We start from the raw sequence: 23,176 nt of genomic DNA, 5'->3' as shown, positions 1-23,176 counted from the left end.
TTTCTGAAACTCATTGTTTATCGCTGGTAAGTATTTCTTAGTCTTTAATGTTGTGTTGTTTCTATATGATACCTGAAAATAAGCGTTTTTAATATCTCCCACTGGAGGTTTCCTCCCACATGTGGTACTCCGAACTCCCGCGGGGTAGTTCAACTGCGGGAGATTCTCCAGTTTTGAAAATGGGATTATTCCCCCATTTTTATTGCAGAATTTATTCGAACTTTCATATATATATATATATATATATATATATATATATATATATATATATATATATATATATATATATATATATATATATAGAATCGGGTGTTTACGCAACAATTGTTTTTATCACAACTAACTTTCTTAAAATAATAATAATAATAATGATAACAACAACAACAATAACAACAATGATAAACAATGGATTTCAGAAATTTTGTTCAAATCCAATTGGGGATTTCTCCCGCAATTCTTAAAGTGGGAGAAAACTTCCTGTGGGACCTCTCATTGTGTAGCAAAAACCCCACGGGAGAAAAATTCTCCCATGAGAGGACTTTGAAGTTGTTCCAAGAGTTCATTGTTTGAGATATGTAAAATTTCTCTATGAGACCCGAACTATAGTTAGATGTCAAAAAATCACATAAAGGTAGCTGAGCTTGCGAAATCCGATTTGCAAAGTAAATCCGGAGACTGTTCAATGATCCTCTACATCCATTTACGTTGGTGATGAAAAGATCCAGCCTTAATTAGTTGTCATTTGAAGTGATATCACTCAAATAGGTTATTGTTTCTCTTGCGGGTTGTTACGATAAAGACAGTACAATAAACCATACATGTATGATATAAACGTTTTCATTTTATATAATTTCTTTACGACGGTTTCAACCTAATATTGCCTACTTTGTAGTCCAGTACCAGTGGAAAACATATTTGATACTTTGCACTTTGATACTACCAGATATACTCTATGCTCATGTTTAAACAATTCACAGAAAAGACAAGATGTAAACTTATACTAAATTTCAAAATATGTACATATGAATTACAAAAATATACCATTAAATTCAATGCGTTGATATACATATTCTCTTTTCTGAAACAATGAATCGGCAGACTGACTTTAATTAAAATTTAAATTTACCTTCAGTTATCCCGCAAATTACTCCTTTTTTCCACATACGAACTAGTAAATGATAGATACTGATTTACACATTTCATAATTACGCTTAAGTATGACTTAAGAAATTATATCGTATCCCAAGGTTGAACTTTGTGGTATAGAATTTCAACAGGCTGATATGTTAAACAGACGCATGCGGTGCAAATTTACATTATAATATTATTCGATAATAACATAAGCGCAAAATTCATGAAAGAGATAATATCGTTCTTACGTTCGTACGTAATATTAAAAGTAATATATCATGTGACCCAAACAACTAGGAACAACTTAGTGATCAGACTAAGAGCGCTATTTTTAAAATTTTGCAACAAGATTGTTTTATTATTCTTTCTTATTACTCACAGAAGGAACAAACGACAGAAATCAGTCTTTAAAACATGTTTTACCTCATTATTATTGATTGTTTCTAAACCCGAATATTTGTCAAAATCTAGTTTCTAAAACAATTGCGATTGTCTATTATACATTACTTTATATTTGTGAAAATGCGTAAAATATTTGATAGCTAATAACACAAAAAACAGTCCATAAAATAAACTGATTGAAAGAATAATTCAATATTCATAATCCTCTTTTATTCTGGTTTACATTAAACAACTAATTAGTGATGAAAATGTCAGCATCTTGTAGAAGAAGATCATACATATACTATTTCACCAATTGGCACAAGAAAAATACTGTTAAGCATTATTTACTTTTAACATTTGACGTGCTATTAACATAAACGACATCCATGCACAAAAACCTAGCTCTTTAATTGTTGGCTATGAATTTAATCTACATAATATCTGTAATGTATGATGTCCCACTTAACGCGATTTGTTTTGCGGTCTAACATAAAAAATAACTGTTTTGCTAGATGTACTTATTTCTTGGTAAAACGACTGTTTCCTTCAGTACTGATGCATGTACTGGTGTAGCAAAACAAGTTAAAAAACGTAACAAAAACATACAAAGATTTTAAACAGAATTATGAGGGAGGGTGTTCAAAAGATCAAGTTTGTGTGCCATATTTTTTTAAAACTTTATGAGATTAACAAAACAGGTAATTTATAATTTTATAATATGAGAAACTGCAAATATTGTCATGATCAGAAATTTGTTTGCAATGGACGATATGATGCAAGGCTTAGGCTGAGTCACTTTGACCTTGTACAAAAGGAAAATCTTACAAATTACAACGTGAAGCTTCAAAAACAAAAGGTACAGATTCAAGGTATTCTTTATAGTAAGGTAAGGGACTCGAAGCGGCAATTGGCAAGTTTCGTATTCTCGGTTATACGGTTAAGCCATTCTCTGGTTTTTATTGAAAGCAGTGTGAGTATTGAGATACATTTACGTCTAAACATTTCCGAATTACCAAAAGAGAATGCCCAATCACACAGACATTTTCGAGTGTCATTACAGGCTTTAAACTGTGGCACAAATGTATACAGTTTCGCACAGGTCGAATTAAACTGACTTTCACACATCAGGACACACTAAGGATAACATGGTGTAATAGGCCTCAATTTCACCAAAAGCGTACATACAACTTGATAATGTAAGCTTTAAAAATGTCAAACGATAGAAATAAGGTACATATTGACAAGTTATATAATGACAGAAGTTCTCAAAAAATTCCTTTAGATTACCTCTCCTGATAATTTTGGTTTTTCTTGAAATATCTCCCCTGAAAACTAGAAAAAAATGATTTTCTCCTTTTCCCTACGGGGAATTTTAGATTTCTTTTTGATATTTGTATCAAAATCATATAATGCAGCTTTCTACCGCAAATTTTTCTCGAAACTCGAGTTCAGATTCTCATAATCAAAGAAGTTATATATTTCCCATAGGCATCAATGTTAACTTCAATACCGATTATCTCCCCCCAAAATGACAAAATTTGAAAAATCTCTTGGTGAAAAGTTTTTAATTTTGAATGTCTTTAAAGAGACAAAATTTCATTTAAATATTACCATCCAGTTACAAGATATGAAATATGGGTATTACATCATGTTATCCTTAAGATATGTACCACTTTTCGTTGTGTGGCAGAGCAAATAAGTCTACATACATATATACAAATTAATGACAATTAACAGTCTTCGAGCATATACACCACTACTTGTGCAAAGCATATCATGTTAAAATTGTTATTCCAACAGCGCATTCAGGTATTTAAAAACAAGTTACATGCCTTTATACCATGATATATTATTCCGTAAAAATAAGACAGTGTTTTAGTAATATCCCAGCACGCAAGCTTATATGGGGCCCATATGGGCTATATCTTGGCAAATGTATCATATGGGTCCCACATGGGACCCATATTGTAAGTATTTGCCCACACTGGACCCATATATAATGTCCCAGCGATGTGAATTACAAATGTATTCATTTTAAGTTTATAAGTGGTGTCACCAGTATAGAATTTCACTTTTTAAGTGTTCTTCGAACATTTGTATATTTTTTGGGGGTCTCAGAAGAAACACGTTTCAACGAAGGGTCCCATCTGGGTCCCATATTGGACTCAGGCTGGTTTGTTTATAGATTTATCATTTCAGCAAGAAGTTTTCGCAGTCCTTAAACAGGTAAGAGTTTTAATGATTTTAAATAGCCAAATGAAGTGTTTTTTGTTTAAAATGTACGAAACAACTTTGATAAATACTCTGAAAGATTGGTTTTTTCATATGTTTTCACGACCCATGTAGGCAAGCCTATATGGGACCCTTATGGGCTATATCTAGGCTTGGTCTGGACGAATGTATAACGTAGATATGTCCAAAGTCGAAAAAGCATTTCTTTATACTTTCGTGATATGTTAATACCGTTTTCTTTTTCTGTAGAAATCTAACTTTCGTGTTGGGTTTTCTTTGTAATCTTGTATTAGTCATTCATTTTCTTAAAAACATGTAAAATGCTTACAAAATATGTCATGATATTTTGAAAATAGTCATGATTTTTATGGACATGTGCTCAGACTAACATTATTTTTTCTACTTTACAGAATGCCTTTACAAAGAAGCTGTAATGAAGTGACCTGGAAATGCAATAGATCAAGAGAAAACACAGTCCATAGTGATCCGGAATCAATTACATGGGCAGCTACAATGTTTCGGACAAGGTCCCACATGGGTTATAAGATCTGGGATCCATAACGGATCCACATTGGTCCCATATACCATATACCATATGAGACCCATGCCAAAATGATAAATGACCATTGTGCAAATATGCAAAAGGAAATACATTATTTAGAAAAAACATGCAAGTTATGTTACAAAGATAAACGTAAACCATACCTTCAGAGACCTTCGACAGCAAAATCTAATACAGTAAACCCTATGCTATCAACACATAGTAAATGTATCATTTCAACTAACATCATTAGGTATTTTTGACATTCTTACCGCATTATTCATTACAATACTTGTCAACATTACGTTTTTCTATAACGACGGAATCATTTGAAAAGTCAGTGTACAGTTCAATACAGTTTGCATAACCTTTATGGTATGGTATTTCTTTCTGGTACAAATTATTTAACAGGTTTTCGTTATATGCGGATTCGTTCCGAAAGTGAGAACTGTAATAGTATTTATCCAGGTCTTGGTGTAAAGCAAGTATTGTCTTTGTTGTATCTATAGTATAATGGCCTTTTATTCTTGCATTCATAACCAACCAATTATCGTATGCAACCACTCCGATTGCCAGGTCAGGTATGTCTCTCCAAGGGTAATTGTAACTTGTTATAAAATACTCTTCAGCCGAAGTCATAAAGAAGCTGCCTCTATGCTTTATTATCTCCTCGATGTCTTTACGTCTCGAGATCTCATTTTCTGTAATGTTTGGCACATTCCACCTATTTCCTGTCACTAAAATTGGACTTGAAATGAACATGTCCCTCATTTTATACGTTAATGTCAGAAGAGTTAACAATAACCCATCTGTAAATAATATGTCTGAATTAGCAAATCCGTAAAAGTATGAGTCTGAATATCGCATGGCTTCTAGATACATATGCTTCAAAATTGGCAATCCACTTGAAGTCGTTTTGGGGACTTTTAACACTTGGCATCCGAATGCTTTGGCTTTATTGGCAACATCAACATCGTCGGTGAAAACGATAACATTCACAGATGGTTTAAAACTGGCCCAGTTTCTCAACGTTTTTCTGTGTATGTATTTAGTTTCGTTCACCTTTCTCCAAGTCGAAAACAATGTCAATATATACTTTACTTCTGTTGATAGTTTACTGTATCCTTCATTTTTCTTCATATCAGATGTTGTAACAGCTGCGTCTATTTTTTCTTTAACCTCATTCGTGACAAATGTTCTTTTACCTTGAACTGTTTCCAAGTGATGCAGAATAGCGTTTACTGTATTGGATAAGTCATTAAGAGTTACATTTACATTAACATTCATATTAAATGTATTTGAATCTGGTGAACCATTCTTATTCCTTGAAACGTTGTCCTCTATAATTGAAATGAAATTGTTCTTTCGTGTGTCATTAGCAATTTCAGGAAGCCCTTGGGAGCTAATTGTTACATTGTCAGATCTCGAATTGATGTATAGAAGCAAGGTGATAACACTGAACAGCAGTAAAAATAGAATAAACAGCTTTTGCAAATCCATCTTTAGAGCAAAATGTCTTTGTAGCTCTGTAAAGAAATCCAACACATAATATTTACATCAATATTTATTTTTTGGAAAGAAAAATAACAAAAACGTTTATTTTCGTATTAACAACATTTATATAGTAATATCAAGGCCGATCCATTCGCGGAATCTGATCTCATTAATCAAATGGTGTTGCTAGAAAATTCCTTTCAAAATTGGACACCAAAATTTAAAAAGAGAACATTCAGTTATAGCTAAAACTAATTTTACTGGCGGTAAAGATCAACTTTAAATCGGCACGACTTTATGTTAACAATATTTCAAATGAAATCAGTGGAATGTATTTTTAACGAAACGCAAAATACAATTGATTGTGAGAGGTCTTTTCGGCTGCACCTCATAGCTGTCAAAAATAGATATCTTGACACTTAGTTTTATTTTCCTCTCATGGAATTCAAAGCATATCACGTTCTTAGTTTTTAGAATGCTACTGGTAAGATTAAATAAAAGGGTTGAACGCGATTTATTTGTGCGTTTATAACACATTGAGACTTCTTGCTTTAATATCGCCCTCTGTCGACATCTCTTTTTCCAGGTCAATAAATCCTCTCTAAAGATAATTGTTTTATACCATAAAATGAATATATGAATGAAGTAAATCATACATATTAATTCAATTCTGATATCACAAATTGAATTTAAGATATCATACATTAGCGAATATTTTTTGTACTTGTTGGATTTAGAGCCACGTTGGCACAAATAATATCCTATTGCGTCCTTTTCCAACCTTTGATGGCAAAGCAAGACCCTAAATGCCCCTCCAGGCGCGGCTTTATTCATGTATGGGCCAGCACCTGGGTAGAACCACCGGCCTTCCATAAGCCAGATAGATGACTTCTTCACGTGAAGAATTCTACGCCACAAGCGAGGGTTCGAATCCACGTTATCAGTGAAGTGATTCGAAGTGAGTGGCCATAACCACTAGTCAAGGAGACCCTCAAATAAATTGTTAAACGGCATGTTAAATAGTCTTCTTCTTCTTCTTGTCGTTCGCGACTACACTGTCAGACCAGTAGCCTCGATGAAACTTGTGGTTTGCCGCAGATCCTCAATGCCACCATACAGTTTCTTGTGGATCGAGGAGTCTATCGGCCAAGTCGCAGCTCGCTCCTTTTACATCAAGGATGGAGGAAGATGCTTTTCTTTCATCTCCTTGATCGGTCCTTGATCGGTCTGAACAAGTGATGATGGTCAGGCTCCGCTCAGGGCACAACAAGCTAAATGCTCACATGTACAAGAAATACAGACTGGCATCATCGCCAACTTGTCCGTGTGTTGAAGAAGATCAGAGTGCGGAGCATATACTTCAGAGATGTTAAATAGTAAAACCAGTGTATTGATAAATGCTAGTTAGATTAAGTTGGTCCAGTTATTGATATTTAGTGTCATGCCTTCTAGAAGGAAAACGTATTTTTACTTTAAGTCAATAATGTATAAGGATACATACTTATTTGCTACATCCGATCACTATCTTAAACGAATACTCCATGACAACGTTTACTGTACAGCATGTACACCTTTCTATATATATTCTTTCAATCCAATTTAAGATATAAATAGCCTATTCACTTTTGGTTACGGTGATACGCTTGACGGATAAACAAGTAGTTTAACCCGATTCATCTTTCACACAGTTAAGGATAATGTGTACTTCTTTTTAAAGAGTATTCAATTCTTACAGTAAACCTACCTTGACTTAAGTATTTCAGGGGACATAGGTTCAAGCCCCACTGGGACCAATTTTGTTTTTTTAACATTCCTTTGTTCTAGTAAGTGTTTACTTTTTCAAGACTTATTATTGATTTATTGTACAAAAATGATGATTTTGCATTTGATAAGTAATTGCTACTCAAAGTGAATCTACCTCTAAAACAGAACCATAATCCTCTTCCCACGGCCCTGATTTTTGAATAAGTGTGCAAAGTTTGAAACAGTCCCAAAAGAACTCGACCTTAACATTTCAATGTTGGAGTTAGAATAATGTCCCATTAAATCCGTATACTTGAGAAAACCAAGAAAAATGATATTCCCAGTTTTAGTTTGTGTTTTCCCTTGCATTTACGCTACGTTTCGCATCCCTCCCCCTTTACTTTGAGTAAGTTTTCGTGGCTCCCCTTGGTTTTGGCAGCCAGAATCCTGAGACGGTACACGATTGTTTTTTCTACTTGTGTGGGTGCGTTTGTATGCTTGTGAGTCTATAACGGTGTCCTACTGTTTTCTTATGTGTTGCTTGTTCGTTTCTCTATGTTATTCAATTAATCGTGGTTGTATATTTATCTTTGGTACACGAGTGTCTGCACTATTGTGGTTTACGTTGCAGTGTGACTGTTATTAAGGACCGTGGCATTCCCTTTGTATATTCGGCCTTGTTTAACTTTCCCCTTCGCCCCCTCCCCCGGCCCAATTTTTCCCCTTACAATTTCCTTCTCCTCCATCTGTATCTAGCATATATTAATATGTACTTGTTGGATGTTTGAAGCAACCCGTCTGAAATATTTTTTCATTACAGCTTCTTTTTGTTGTGGGTCTACTATGCAAATGCGTGGCTCTGTGGCAGTGTTTTAGTGTTCTGTGTTTCCGAGAAATCTACGCTTACCTATTATCTTTTATAATTGTCAAAATTAATGGTATAATGAATTCTCTGCAAATTGTTTGGACATTAACCATCGCTTTGAAATTTGTCTCTCTCTGAGCTTGGGGAAGTATCATGAACTATATAATATTTATAAAAAGAAAAAGGCGCTGTAAAAATTGTTTAAATTTTGCATACAAGTCTCTCACTAGAGAGAATATACTGCTATCTGCTTTGTTTTGAACATTTGAAATATTCACCATGAGGTGGGTCCTACCTGAAGCTTTTGCGACATGTGCAACATTGAACACAAATACGTTCTTTCAGCTTTTCCATTTTGGTATAGGAGGAGCAGTTTCGAACTTTGGCACGGGTCGACCTTTTAAAAAGAAAATAAATATTAAGGTTGCACTTTTTCAAAGTGTAATGATATTACAAGTTTTATTATTATATGTCAATTCTTAAAGAAATCATTATATATACTCCCGCATGCGCATATAGCTATGCATAACAATTACGAATATTTGACTCCACGTGGATGAATTCTGTAAATCATTATTTTAGGAGGCAGATTCGAATGAAGCTGTGTGTTTCCTGCAGTAAAACGGCAGAAAGTGTCTTTGAACTGCATTTTCTCCTAAAACTTCCTAAGGGCAGACACTTTGCATGCGTATGCACCCTCAGGTTGATATACATGAAAACGTGTTTAAAACATTTTTTTTAAATAAACAAAGGAGTGTATGGCGTATTTTTGGAGTACGGAAAAAATGTCGAATTCCATTGGTTTCAAGATGGGGAACTGATAGGTACCTATGTCTTTTTATTCTAGAGATTACAAAGATCTAAATTGATAGATATGTTAGTGTGTATAAATGGTTGTAGATTTCACGCGTGTTGTCATACTTGTAGAGCAGAACGTTTCATAAAACTACAATAAGACAATTAACATTGATGTGGAGCGTAAAGTGTAAGAGACCAGTGCCTATCAGATTAAATTTAATCACAAGTAGTCCAAAAATAAACAGTGCTAATCCTTCTTTCTTTCTTCGTGCCCTTTGTAAATAGCATCGTGTTTTGTTTTCTCTATTTCGTTTTAGTATATATTTGTAGCATTCTATATTATGCCGCATTCTATTATCGCATGCTAGGTAAATTGGGGGCATCAGAATTTGATGTCTCGATAGGAAGCATTGACATTCAAAGAAGGAGCAAATTTAGAGGGTTGTATCTAATGATGAATACATTTCTTGCATAAATGTTGATACGCCTTTTCGTTTACTTCTTTCATAGCAGCGACATAAAACTGCAGTATTTCTCATTTTGAAAGTGCGATTTAACAGGGGAGTAAAACGTCGGTCAACAGAGCGATTCTCACTTTAACACACATGTTTACCTATGCAAGTCTCGTGGAAAAGTGTAAACGTACTACTGCCTATAATAATCGAAAAGAAAGAACGGTGATGTGTTCAAAGAACACTGACATTCATGCTCATTTCATAAAAAAAAATCATTACGTTGATTGACTAAAATATTCAGTGTTTAGATTTTTACCGGTTTTATGACAGAATAGTGTTAGTGTATAATCGTTGATTGTCTCAGATATTCAGTGTTTTAGAGTTTTATCCGTTTTATGATAGAAAAGCGTTAGTGTATGGTCGTTGATTGTGTTAAGTATTCAGTGCTTAAATGTTTTCCCCGTTTTATAATAGAATAGCGTTAGTGTATGATTGTTGATTGTGTAAAATATTTAATGTTTAAGAGTTTTATCCGTTTAATGATAGAATAGCGTTAGTGCACCCACTGATTGTGTAAAATGTTCAGTGTTTAAGTGTTTTACCCGTTGTATGATAGCACAGCGTTAGTGTATGGTCGTTGATTTTGTAAAATATTCAGTGTTGAAGTGTTTTACCCGTTTTATGATAGAATAGCGTCAGTGTATGATCGTTGATTGTGTAAAATATTCAGTGTTTAAATGTTTTACCCGTTTTATGATAGAATAGCGTAAGTGTATGATCGTTCGTTGTGTAAAACTTTCAATGTTTAAGTGTTTTACCCGTTCTATGATAGAATAGCGTTAGTGTGTGATCGTTGATTGTGTAAAATATTCAGTGTTTAAGTGTTTTACCCGTTTTATGATAGAATAGCGTTAGTGTATGATCGTTGATTGTGTAAAATATTCAGTGTTTAAGAATTTTATTCGTTATATGATAGAATAGCGTTAGTGTATGGCCGTTGATTTTGTAAAATATTCAGTGTTTAAGGTTCACCAGTTTTATATTAGAATAGCGTTAGTGTATGAACATTGATTGTGTAAAATATTCAGTGTTTAAGAATTTTATCCGTTTTATGATAGAATAGCGTTAGTGTATGTCGTTGAATGTGTAAAATATTCCGTTTTTAAGTGTTTTACCCGTCTTATGATAGGATAGCGTTAGTGTATGGTCATTGATTGTGTAAAATATTCAGTGTTTAAGTGTTTTACCCGTCTTATGATAGAATAGCGTTAGTGTATATGGTTCAGTGTTTAAGTGTTTTAACCGTTTTATGATAGAATAGCGTCAGTGTATGGTCGTTGATTGTGCAAAATATTCAGTGTGTAAGTGTTTCACCCGTTCTATGATAGAATAGCGTCAGTGTATGATCGTTGATTGTGTAAAATATTCAGTGCTTAAGTGTTTTATCCGTTTAATGATAGAACAGCGTTAGTGTATGGTCGTTGATTGTGTTAAATATTCAGTGTTTAAGAGTTTTATCCGTTTAATGATAGAATAGCGTTAGTGTATGGTCATTGATTGTGTAAAATATACAATGTTTAAGTGTTTTACCCGTTTTATGATTGAATAGCGTTAGTGCATGATCGTTGATTGTGTAAAATATTCAGTGTTTAAGAACTTTATCCGTTATATGATAGAATAGCTTTAGCGTATGATCATTGACTGTGTAAAATAGTCAGCGTTTAAGTGTTTACCCGTTTTATGATGGATTAGCGTTAGTGTATGATCGTTAATTTGTAAAATATTCAGTTTTTAAGTGTTTTACCCGTTTTATGATAGAATAGTGTTAGTGCATGGTCGTTGATTGTGTAAAATATTCAGTTTTTAAGTGTTTTACCCGTTTTATGATAGAATAGCGTTAGTGCATGATCGCTGATTGTGTAAAATATTCAGTGTTTAAGACTTTTGTTCGTTTTATGATCGTTGTATGATCGTTGCGTGAAGATCATCCTTGGCCTACGTTGTTAAAATCGTCCTATCGGGCGCAGGCATCAGCAAATCCCTTGGAATTCTGCGATGTTATTACACAAATAAACATGCGATATCCCTACGCTTTCATCAAGGGAAGCATTTGATATTGCTTATCATGTACAGTCATGTTCTTCAAAATACTCTTCTGAAGACCTTTTGCGTTACAATTATTTTGACATTCAGATTGAATTAAGTACAACACATTTTCATTGGGAGGTGATCTGGGACGGAAATCATGTCACTCTTAAGAACGTCCACATTCTTGATGATACTAAATAACAAAATATATAGGAAGATCACTTGAACCATAGACGCAAATGCACAAAACAGTGGCAGGCTCGGTTTGATTGAGTCTATTTATGTGTTCATGAGAGATAATGAAATGTGTAACTCTCCTCACGTACCCTATCACCAGCTTAAGCCGACTTCTATCATAATAACATTGAATGTACTCAACGATTCCAAAGGAGAAGAAAATGTAACAACACTGGGTCCAAAGACGGGGATATTTTCTACAACCGCAACACGAGAAGACTGCTCTTGTGACAGTTAATTCTGTAAGAAGATCCTTTGGAAGCATAGAAGGCAACCAAGCAAAATACTAGCAGAGTCTATTCATGAGAAATAGCAAAATGTGCATCCCAATGAACGATTTAAGCGGATGTCTTCTATAATAAATGTAAATGTACCCCAAAAACAAAGAATCATAAAGTATGACAGAACTGAATTCAAGTATGGAGATGCTTTTTACAGCCGCCACGAGGCAGTTAAAGACGGCCATTCGGATAAAAACTATGAGAAGATCCTTTGAAAACACAGAACGCAACCAAGTAAAATAATAGCAAACTCGGGTTGATACTTGTTCAGAAATAACGCGGCCTAGTGCTCACTTGGCAATTCATGTACGTTTAATGATACTGGTAATTTACGATTTATAAAGATTCTATATAATTGATCTTCTTTTGAAGACATTTCATTGATTACAGTATCTCCATCAATTCTTTCTATAATGTAACCCCATATTCAACATTCCACGTTTCCCACATTTGTTTAAGATATCGGATTTTGAACAAATTAGAAGTCAAAATTAGAAGTGTCTAATTATATTAATGCCCATATTTCACTACAGTTTATTGTTTAAGATTTAAGTTAATTCTTCTCTCTAATTATTTCATTGTTATTATCATTATTTTATGTGACAAACTCTAACATTTTGTGATATTCTGTTGATAAATTGATACGGATAAACCGAAATACATAGATTGAATTTTAACTGTTATTAGAATAAAATTGTCTTCTTTTGTCACAAAATGACATTACTGTGCAGATATAAACACTATCTGCGAAGGTTATTACCTCTTCCGAATACTCTTGCCGGTGTTCGTAAACCAATTAGTATAATATAATACACATTAGTTATGAATCAATTTGATATGAGTGTGATCTCCCTTTTTGAAATGATAGATCGATTTCATCTGACTTAATCAAACCGAGTCTGCTCTAAGTTTGCTTGCTTTCATTCTATGCTAAAGCCCTCCAAAGGGCCTTCTTATAAATTTTATTTCAATATCTCAAAACCAGTCTTTAAGTGCAATTTAACGGCCGTAAAATGTACCCCCGTACTAGGATTCCGAGTTTTGATATTTTCTGGCCATTGAATTCAATATCTATGTAATAGAATTTCGCAAAAGCCTTTGCTAGGGGCAGGAGGGGTTTTGCAGGTTCCGGTACCTCTGATGAACCGGATTTATTTTCTGCATATAGTCAGGAACCTAATATTCTAGTGCATAAAAAAGATACAAACAAATACAAAAAGACAACACACAGTAAATTTAAAATTGTAAGGAAAAGATTCATATTCAAATATATGTAATTTGTTCCCTTTTAGTATGTTTAAAGATTTCATAACATGACTTATCATTTTTTTTTCTAAATAATAAAGGTGTTAGTAAAAAGTAAACAATATATTTTTCAAATATTTTCAATATTATATGTAAAAATTTCTATTGCGTTTACTACAATTAACGTTCTATGAATTTGATTATCCAAATAAACAATATACAAGCAGGATGAAAAAGTAAATTCACTAATGAATAATATACATTTAATTAACAAAACTTAGTGTATACATAAATAACAGGTGTATTAAAAACGATTAATTAAAATGAAATTGTTGTGTTAAAAATATTAAAACGCATAATCTATCATGTACAGGTTCTCCAGCGAGGGAAAGAAATAGAGAATAACAGGTTACTGTCTTGTGAGAAAGGGTTTCTCAGACGAAGCTAGATATGGTCCTGGAAGAAGCGAGGCTTGCCGAGCTCCTTCCGGACCATATCTAGCCGAGTCTAAGAAATCCCTTTGTCAAAAGACAGTAACCTGTTATTCTATTTATCACGCCATAATTTATTAACAACTCTATCGTACCATTATGAGAAATAAAGTGCAAAAAGTAGGGGTGGACCAAATTCTGCTGTTTTGTCTGACTTCTTTTTTATTTTTTTCTTTAAAATGACTCCATCTTGTTTTTTAGAATAACTGCTAAAAGACATATTTACGCGATTATTGTCATAAACGCGCTCTTAATAGGTTCGTGAGACCATGTCACTAACTTTAATGTATATAGTGTATTATGCCTACCATATTTGCAATTACCATAAAAACGTTTATATAACGGAAACGCTCGTAGAAAACGGAAAATGATTCATGCAAAGCGTTTGTTCAGGATTTTAGCTCTCTGCACTTACATCATAGAATATTGCATCTGGAATGGACTTTCACGGAATAAAATCAATCAACATTCAATGAAACGATACTGCCTATTTTGTCTGCCAAGCGGCGTTAAAGCGTGTGTATTTAAGGTAACTTGACATAAACAGATAAGATGGCGTCACGAAATTAGGGTTGGTCACATTATTTACTCGAATAGACAATATGCTGCTACAGAGGTCTAAAGATGCATTTGAATCATTTAATACACACATAAACAATTGTAAAAATGCATTTAATTTATGAAATTATAAAATCATATGTTCTGAAACTCACCATGAAAACTAGTCAATACTAGTCACGGGCATATTCAAAGATATGAGGATATAAATTATTTTCAGTTTGGATACATAACTTTTTCGCAAAATGTTCACAAAAATTGACTAGTTTTCATGGTGAATTTCAGAATATTTGATTATATATTTTTATGAATTAAATGCATTTTTACAATTGTATATGTGTGTATTAAATGGTAAAAATGCATCTTTAGACCCTGTAGCAGCATATCGTCTATACGAGTAAATAATTTGACCAACCCTAATTTTGTGACGCCATCTTGGTTATCCATGTCAAATTACCTTAATTCACTTCAAACGTCTGCTTGGTGAGAATGGGTATCCGTCTAGCAACTGAACTTCGGATAAAATTTCACTTGGGAACAAATTATTCTTTCGTGTTCAGCAAAACAGAGATGTGCATGATTACCAAAACACAAGGTTAGCATTTGTTGTTTTTCCATTTTTTTATATTTTGGGATTTTAAAGGCCTACTTCAGTGTCGTATGAGGGCGTAATAATTTTTAAATGCAAAATGGACACAATCTGATGTCCTTGGATCTAATCATAGGTTTAAACAGTGTAAAGTGTTCTTAAGTCACTGACCCGATAAAGCCTGCTTTTCTCAGACAGGCTTTATCAGGCAGTTGTTATAGTAATGGCATGATAAAATATGAGTATACACTTTGTTATTACAGTTATATGTACACACAGACATTGACGCTTATGAACATCGAGTTTTTACTATCTGAAAATGTTCGCACTATGAAAATACTTGCGATATTTATTTACATTTAGAGTACGTTTTGTTGCTATCGTGTAAGAATTATATTTAACCGTATTTTTTTAAAGTTTAACTTTAAACAACAGTAAATCTCTCTATAACAACATAATAGAAATTTCCCTTAGCTGAAATATACTATCAAATTTACCTCTCAAGTACAACAACCTCTACATAACAGTCAATATTTGTATATTCAAAAGGGTGTTGCACTACAGAGGTTTCAGTGTATATTGAAAACAAAAGCTTCACTGACTAACAAAAACTTTCAAAAACATCTAAAAATCTTATGAACACATTAAACAGTTTAGGAAACTTGGGAAAACCACAGATAGAAAATTATGAAATATTGAAGGAGTTTTAGCTGAAGGATAGCTCAATCATCCAGAAGCGTTAACGTAGATAGCTGCACATATAAATAGTTTGTTTTATAATTTTTATTCCGGCGAAATGATTAAATATATCCAATATCTACACGTTTAAGTTAAATGTATGTTTGACATTAATCAAGTGTTACAATTTGTTGAAAAGTCTAAATCTTCTTATGATGCCCCGAGTTTTAATCACAGAAATTGTGCAGTAAGTTTCAAAAGATCAAGAAATATATGAAATTAGTTACGACTTTTTTTGTAAACAGTTGACGGTATGAAGACGTAGTTGACCTTGGCCTAACAACATACACCTTTCTTAAACAAATAATCGTAGCACAAATACATTTTGTATACTGCACGATAACAATTTCAGATATAGTACATACGTAGCAGAGACACTATATTTAAAAAAGGTGCAAACTAAAGAAATCTTAACTGGTTAGTATTGAAGTTATGGCATCAGTACGTATTTATTGAAAAACTCTTATACATAAATTCATCCATACTGAAGAATTGGACAAAAATCGATTCTATTATCTTTCCTTGTTTATTGAGATCAACGCTATACCTTGTTGTCTCCCTTCGACAGTCTAGCTTAATATCGATCACTATCGGATATTTTTTAGCGAGTGTTGCAGATCGTTATGGTTCGGCTATCTCCGCTTATCGTATCACGGGAGGTGCCGATCATAAAAAACAAGGATTAGAGACCTACTGTAAAAACGTAGTGGGAAGGGTGATTTATTTTACACCAGTTTTTAGTACCGGTAAAACAACAACAGCAAATATAGTCATCAACTTGGGTTAATTCTGTTTTTCAATAATGTAAAATACGGAACGGAAAAAAGAAAACACTACGTTATTTAGTAATAGGCGAGCATAACATACATGTAGATGAATCTACTATTATCCAAAGAGCTATAAAAATAAAAAAAATGTATTTTATACTTCTTTGTATTATCTTAAAAAATAGAAAGCAGGAAAAAGTGAAATTTTTAAAAGTGCTTAAAAACTTGACAATTTCATTTTCAGTTATTATAAATAAATGTGGAATGCGTTTTCTTTTATTATTACATTCAATGGAGTGAAAAGTTAAATAATTAATCAATTTAATGCGGAGTGAAAATTTAAGTAATCAATCAATTGATTGCATTTAGTCATATTTAACTTGTCAAAATTAATTTTGCTATGTAAGTGTATTTATTCTTTATTATAGTCTCAATTCAATACAATACAATAATATATAAAACAGAAATATGTACATGTCAAACATACGTATGAAACCATTCTGATTTAGAAATATTAGAGACTTTTATATTTCACTCATTTCACATATCTCATAGGTAAAACCATCGTTCATAATAATGTTATATATTACATATTTATATTACAGATTAAACCTAAGGAGCAGTTGTTAATCTATCAGTAAAACAAAGTTAAAATAATTTGGATAAAACACTGAATTTCAAAATAAGCACTATGAATGAACATTTGAAAAACATATTGTCACACACTAATGAAAAATGAACAGAAAAACAAACTAGCAAACATACTTGACAATGTAAAAGGATCTTTTTATGACATCAGAGCCTGTTAATTGGAAGTGTGACCCAAAAAAAAATATTTAATAAACACTATAAAAACACCTTATAAACACTATCAAAACCGCTTTTTTTGGTGTTTGTTAGTGCGTTCCATTAGTGATCCATTGAAACAATCAAGAAATGGTTGCATTATGGATCGCTAACGGAACGTGTTCCATTAAATGGATAGCGATTTTGAAGCGAGTTATTAACTTTACAGAGCCATTCAGAAGGCTTTCTCCTCTTTTACCAGGAAACATATGGTTTTAATCCATCGACTTCTAGTTGCTATGGTTATGTTATGTAATCTCATCTAAGGTATAATATAGAGTATTTTGTAGGTTGTAAGTGTAGGGGTTGGACATATGGATTTACTGAAGAGAAAATGGTGGTTGTTATTTCATTTAATTTCTATCATTTACAACTAAAGGTATTTTCTTAATACAGGTACTTACACTTCAGTATAAATCAATGCATGTTTACATTAATTGTGATTCTTTACAGATTTCCTTGTATGTTAGAATTCAAAGATTTATCAAATGCATAACACAATAGTTTTTGAAATGCTGATTCAGATGACCTGTATATATTACTTTCTTATATTGAAACTAGTTAATAAATATATGTTTCTCTTTGTCTATCCATATTTAACAAAATTTAAGATGGAATTTTTGTTAGCTGCATGATTTATCAAATGATTTGTATAAAACTGCATCCAAATGATCATGAAAATGTTGAATGATTGCTATATACATTATTTAACAAATTAATATTTGAATAATTTTAACAGAAAAATCTTTTCAACAGTTACTGCATATCTCTACAAATCCAGGCTATACCCAGTCACATAATCGATTTGCCAAAACTGAATGCATCAGGTTTCAATTAATACAGCCTGTAGTTAGGAACTTATCAGTTTGATGAAACGCATTCCATTGAGTGATCTATTATGCGATCTATTATATATGCGTTCCATTATGCGATCCATTAATCGATCCATTAAACGATCTATTATGCGTTCCATTACACGATCTATTATGCGTTCCACTGAGCGATATATTGTGCGCTCCATTAGCATGATGTTAAATGACACCTTTATGTTAATTAGCGATCCATTAGCTCATTTGCATGTGAAATTGGAACACGGTTTTGATGGTGTTTATTGGATTAAAAACTCGCTTGCGGATCATGGTTTTAGTGGTGTTTATTGACAGTGTTTATTGGGCCTTTTTTTCTGATTGGGGACCTATTTGCCCACGAGCCAGTCATTATGTAATAAAGTATGTGCGAATTATGACTTTTCAAGGTTTCTCAAAGGGACTGCCTGACGGATTTAATAAATGTCAGATTTTTAAAATAAAAAGTGGAAAACCTAAGAACAAAACAAGCTCATCATAGCAAAAAGTATTTTAGGAAAGATTTAGGATAATGTGACACTAAAGTAGTGTAAAGGTTATTCATAATAATTATCACGAATATTTTTACTAAATGAACAAGGGATTACAGATTTTTCATATCTTTTTGCGCGTGCTATACCTTCTTGAGATTAGCTGTGCATACATTAGGTTCAATTCAATTTCGATTTATTGCATAAATATAATGCCTACAGCAAGTGAAAGCATTATATGTTATGGAGCAGAGAGAGTACATAATAATTTTCAGGAGAAGCAATAAACCAAAGAGCTATAAAAATGTATTTTATACTTCTTTGACTAAACTAATAAATCAATAAACGACAATTTTCACAATGTTGTCACAAAACTTTTATAGTTTGATGTTTTCACTCTAAGGCGAACCTTCGGACCTTTCACACGTGTTTTTAATATCGAACAATTAACCTGTATTTAGGAAAAAATACTGTTAATCAAATACAAGTAAAAACTCAATCACTGTCACATTATCTTATGTATTTAACAACATTCGTACTTGAAAATAAAAAATATTTTTATTGTGTATTTAAGTCTCGTTCATTAAACATGCTCTTACGCAATCACCTAGATGATTATTATCTGTGTAATAAAAAGACATGATCGTCCCTAATCCCCTAATAAAAAGGTGTTGATAAGCAATAAACTTGCAAAAAGCTGTTAATTGGTAATAAGCAGCTATCGAAAAGTGCTTTTATATGGCTGTTTCAGAGGCTCCGAAAACAATTTATTCAAAATGTTGCATCATATAAATTCTTTATAACATATTTATGGTTAAAACTTAAACTAAAGGAATTTATGTTCTCTTCAGAAATAAATCTATGTTATTTTTCAGTAGGTACGCATGAGCTATAATTTCTGCTTCTGTTACTCTAATCCAGTCCATATAATATAACGTGCCTCGATTAATCACTTTCACGCACGAGTGGTACACGGGTTGGGTCGTTTTGATCAATTTTATATTTCAAACCGGTTCATTCCTTCACAAATTACTAAGCAGGCAAGTCGACACTTCATGTATAAAAATATGTTCATCACATGTTTGAAGAGCTGGCGTTTTCCAGTAATGTTGCCACAGAGAGGAGGATGCAAGAAAAATGCAGATAAGTTTTGAACAAATTGTCTTTTTCCTTTACAGTGTATTTCATTAAATTAAAGAAGGGTGCAAGGCTGCAGTGGTTGGCCGCTGGAGCACATGAATGGATGTTTTCATGTGTTGTTTGTGTCCAATAGTCATTTGTTGTTTGCGGTATCAGAGGCTGGGTTCTTTTCGAGGGAAATCCCCGTTTCTATTGAAAAGTAGCAGCAATCGTCATTATTTGTTTGTTGCCGTTTTGTTGGGACGTTGTGTTTTGGATATTGGGTGACAGTTTTACATGTCTCATGTCAAAGATTTGACACGTCGCAAAATTCTAATAATTTAGGATGAAAGCTCAAAGTTTACACTGCTTATACAGTCAAAACTAAACGACTATCCTCAACGAATAAATGAAATATCTTTGAACATTTCAAGACCGAAGGCACCAATACGTGCATATTTTACAACAGCATTATCAACAACATTTTATTTGTTTCACTACTGCCTTAGATATACACTCTATTACAAATGAAATGCAAAAATTAAAAAACGATTGAAAATTGAGAATGATTGAACGCATCTTTCTATGGTTGTTGCTACTAGCAGTTGAATACTTATAAAGCGTAATAATTTATCATGCTGTCCATTATGGTCATGTTGCTGTCGTTGCAGATGGTTATAATACTATGTATACTAGAACGGATTTAGTCGATTTATGTACAGAAAAGGTCGATGTTGGTGAACACGACTAGTGGTCAAGACGATTCTTATGATGATATTGGAATGGACGATTTGGATGATGATCACAATGATTATCAATTTATTACTGACGTTGTTATTATGTCTCTCAGAGGAGATACTGATCCAACGCACTCGTACAGGAGAATTAATTTTGTTTATTTGTTTGTTTGTTCAAAAATGCTTTTTTACGCTGTCCGTGTTGATCACGTGAGCTATATAAAATATGATTTATATGATCCACAATTTTGGTATGCCTTTTAAAGGTTTGATACTGCGGTAGTATCTTAAAATTCAAGCTCACTTCCTAGGTTGGCCACTAGATCAGCATCTAAAGTTTGGCGTTTGACTGGCCTTCTCTTATTATTGGTGTTAAGGGCGTGCGCTTCTTAACCGTTAGAGGGGGCCTTGACCTACATGGTCGGCAGTTCAACCAAATTCCTCGAATTGACTGTATCTTATATTAAACAGGGATTACAACTCTTCGGCCATTTGGTCTTTGACCCGTCGAAAGTTGTTTATAAATGTGTACTTGTAAGTCAGTACATATTGTATATTTTATATATTTATGGATCACTTTGCTACAAACCTCTAACATTTGGGTATGTTGAAACAGACATCACCCCCCCTGTTTATGTCCTTGAGTGCCGCTTAGCGGACGCATTGGTCGAGAGGGCTAAGACGCTTTCCCATGGAGGTGAAGGCCCCTGGTTCGGATCCTGGCTACTCCCATTGCGGTGTGTCCTTGGGCAAGGCACTTTATCACGTTTGCCACAGTCGACCCAGCTGTAAATGGGTACCAGTAATCTGCTGGGGGTAAGGTATAAATGGTTTTAACTGTTCTTAAAATAGGGTCGCTCAAAAGCTCTGCAGAACTTACGTTAATTGTTTCAGAAAGCGACGGTAAATAAAATTACCTTTACCTTTACCTTTTACCTTTTAGTGCAGTTGATTGCTTGGAGGGTTAACTATTGCGCGGCACAGTGTGCCCGATCCTCACCTTTGCACCCGTGTCTGTTGCGTACAATGTATAACTAAACAAATTTATCAGTTTGTGGAATAGTATTCTCCAGTATTTTGTGCGCTGGATATCAACTTATCTTTTCAGTTTTGCAGGTCCGCATAGTGGTGTGGTCGCCATATATTATTTATTCCTCTGTGTGTGTGTGTGTGTGTCCGTCCGTGCGTGCGTGTCTGTCTGTCTGTGTCCATATAACCGTCTGTCACAAAACTTGTCCGCACTCTAAGATGAACATTTCACATCCGATCTTCACCAAATTTGACGAAAATGTGTTTGTTTGATCATAATATCTCGGCCAAGTTCGTTAACTTGCCAAATCGGCTCAGGCACTTCGGAATGAAGGCCCTTGAAACTTGTTTTTTATCATCAAAGCACTGAAAGCCTGATAAGGCAGTCGCGTTATAATCAAAGCACTGAAAGTCTGATAAGGCAGTTGTGGGAGATATGCGCCTTTTTCAAAAGCATCTCTAGTTTAAGAAATATAATATCGTGGTTATTTACTAATTGTTCTAATTTTATAATTTTGATGGTATCCTCATGATTATGATGATGTTGATGATGACGTTGGGCTAGTAATCATACCTTTGAACGCACAATTAAAATATTGTGATGATGATGATGGTGGTGGCGGTTATGATGATGATGATTAGACTATGCATTTTACTGTACATCGGGTAATTATTACAGCAGTACTATGTTGAACTTCCGAAACTGGAAATGGTTTTAAATTAATCATACATTAAGTATTAGATTGCGTCACATTCCATTCATTATACAGCAGTACAATCTATTGTTTTGTTTTATTTTAAGCAGGTATTGAAAGTAAATTTCTTTTGGGCGATGGGTAAAGAAAACAGGCATGTGGACAACAGAAATTTATGCTGGTGTTGGGTAAAGTAGTTAAAATATGTTATTTGGTAGCATTACCTGAAGGTAAGTAGTCAGGTAAAAGCTACATGTTATTAAACCGTTGTCTGCGGTCCCTTTTGTTCTACCATCTAAATCGGTTTATGACCACATTATTTATGTTAACGCTTTCTATCAAAAACTATTTTGATGTGGATGTCGTAGACTTCTACCGTATATGATACAGACTATACATTGGTTTATGTCTGTAATATCTATGTTTACGCTTGTAATTAAATTGTTTTACTGTGGCTTTTGTTAAATCAAAATTTCTAAGGAGGTTAATTTGATCGAACTGATTTGAACGGCATATAAATATATAAATCATATAAATTTTGCATTCGAATTACGACTTTGACTGTGTTTTCAGTGCTAGATGGTGCCTGCGCATGCATGTATTATGTAAGAAAATATTCTGTATTACACAGCCAGTGGCTTAGTCGTACAGGAATTGCAGTAACGTTGATTCTTGAATATTGCAATAGTATGGTATCTTAATGCCGCCATCTATTTAATAATTTTCGTCCACACTGCCAAATCTAGGGCTGTGCGCTTTGTGACTTTACCGTAATCA

The 23,176-nt window shown here is 33.5% G+C and overlaps 1 protein-coding gene across 1 annotated transcript; it reads right to left on the bottom strand.

The window, feature by feature from the left end:
• Positions 1-301: 301 nt before the first annotated feature.
• Positions 302-7,402, bottom strand: LOC128558368 (uncharacterized). Its single transcript, XM_053547316.1, has 2 exons — positions 7,284-7,402; positions 302-5,814 (listed from the first exon to the last, which is right to left on the bottom strand). The coding sequence occupies exon 2, from the start codon at positions 5,786-5,788 to the stop codon at positions 4,565-4,567; it is 1,224 nt and encodes a 407-aa protein (XP_053403291.1). The 5' UTR covers positions 5,789-5,814; positions 7,284-7,402; the 3' UTR covers positions 302-4,564.
• Positions 7,403-23,176: the final 15,774 nt, after the last annotated feature.

This window comes from Mercenaria mercenaria, chromosome 7, assembly GCF_021730395.1.
Source record: "Mercenaria mercenaria strain notata chromosome 7, MADL_Memer_1, whole genome shotgun sequence".
Taxonomy (NCBI): domain Eukaryota; kingdom Metazoa; phylum Mollusca; class Bivalvia; order Venerida; family Veneridae; genus Mercenaria; species Mercenaria mercenaria.
Note: the sequence above shows the minus strand (reverse complement) of the source record. Positions and strands in the feature narration are given on the sequence as shown.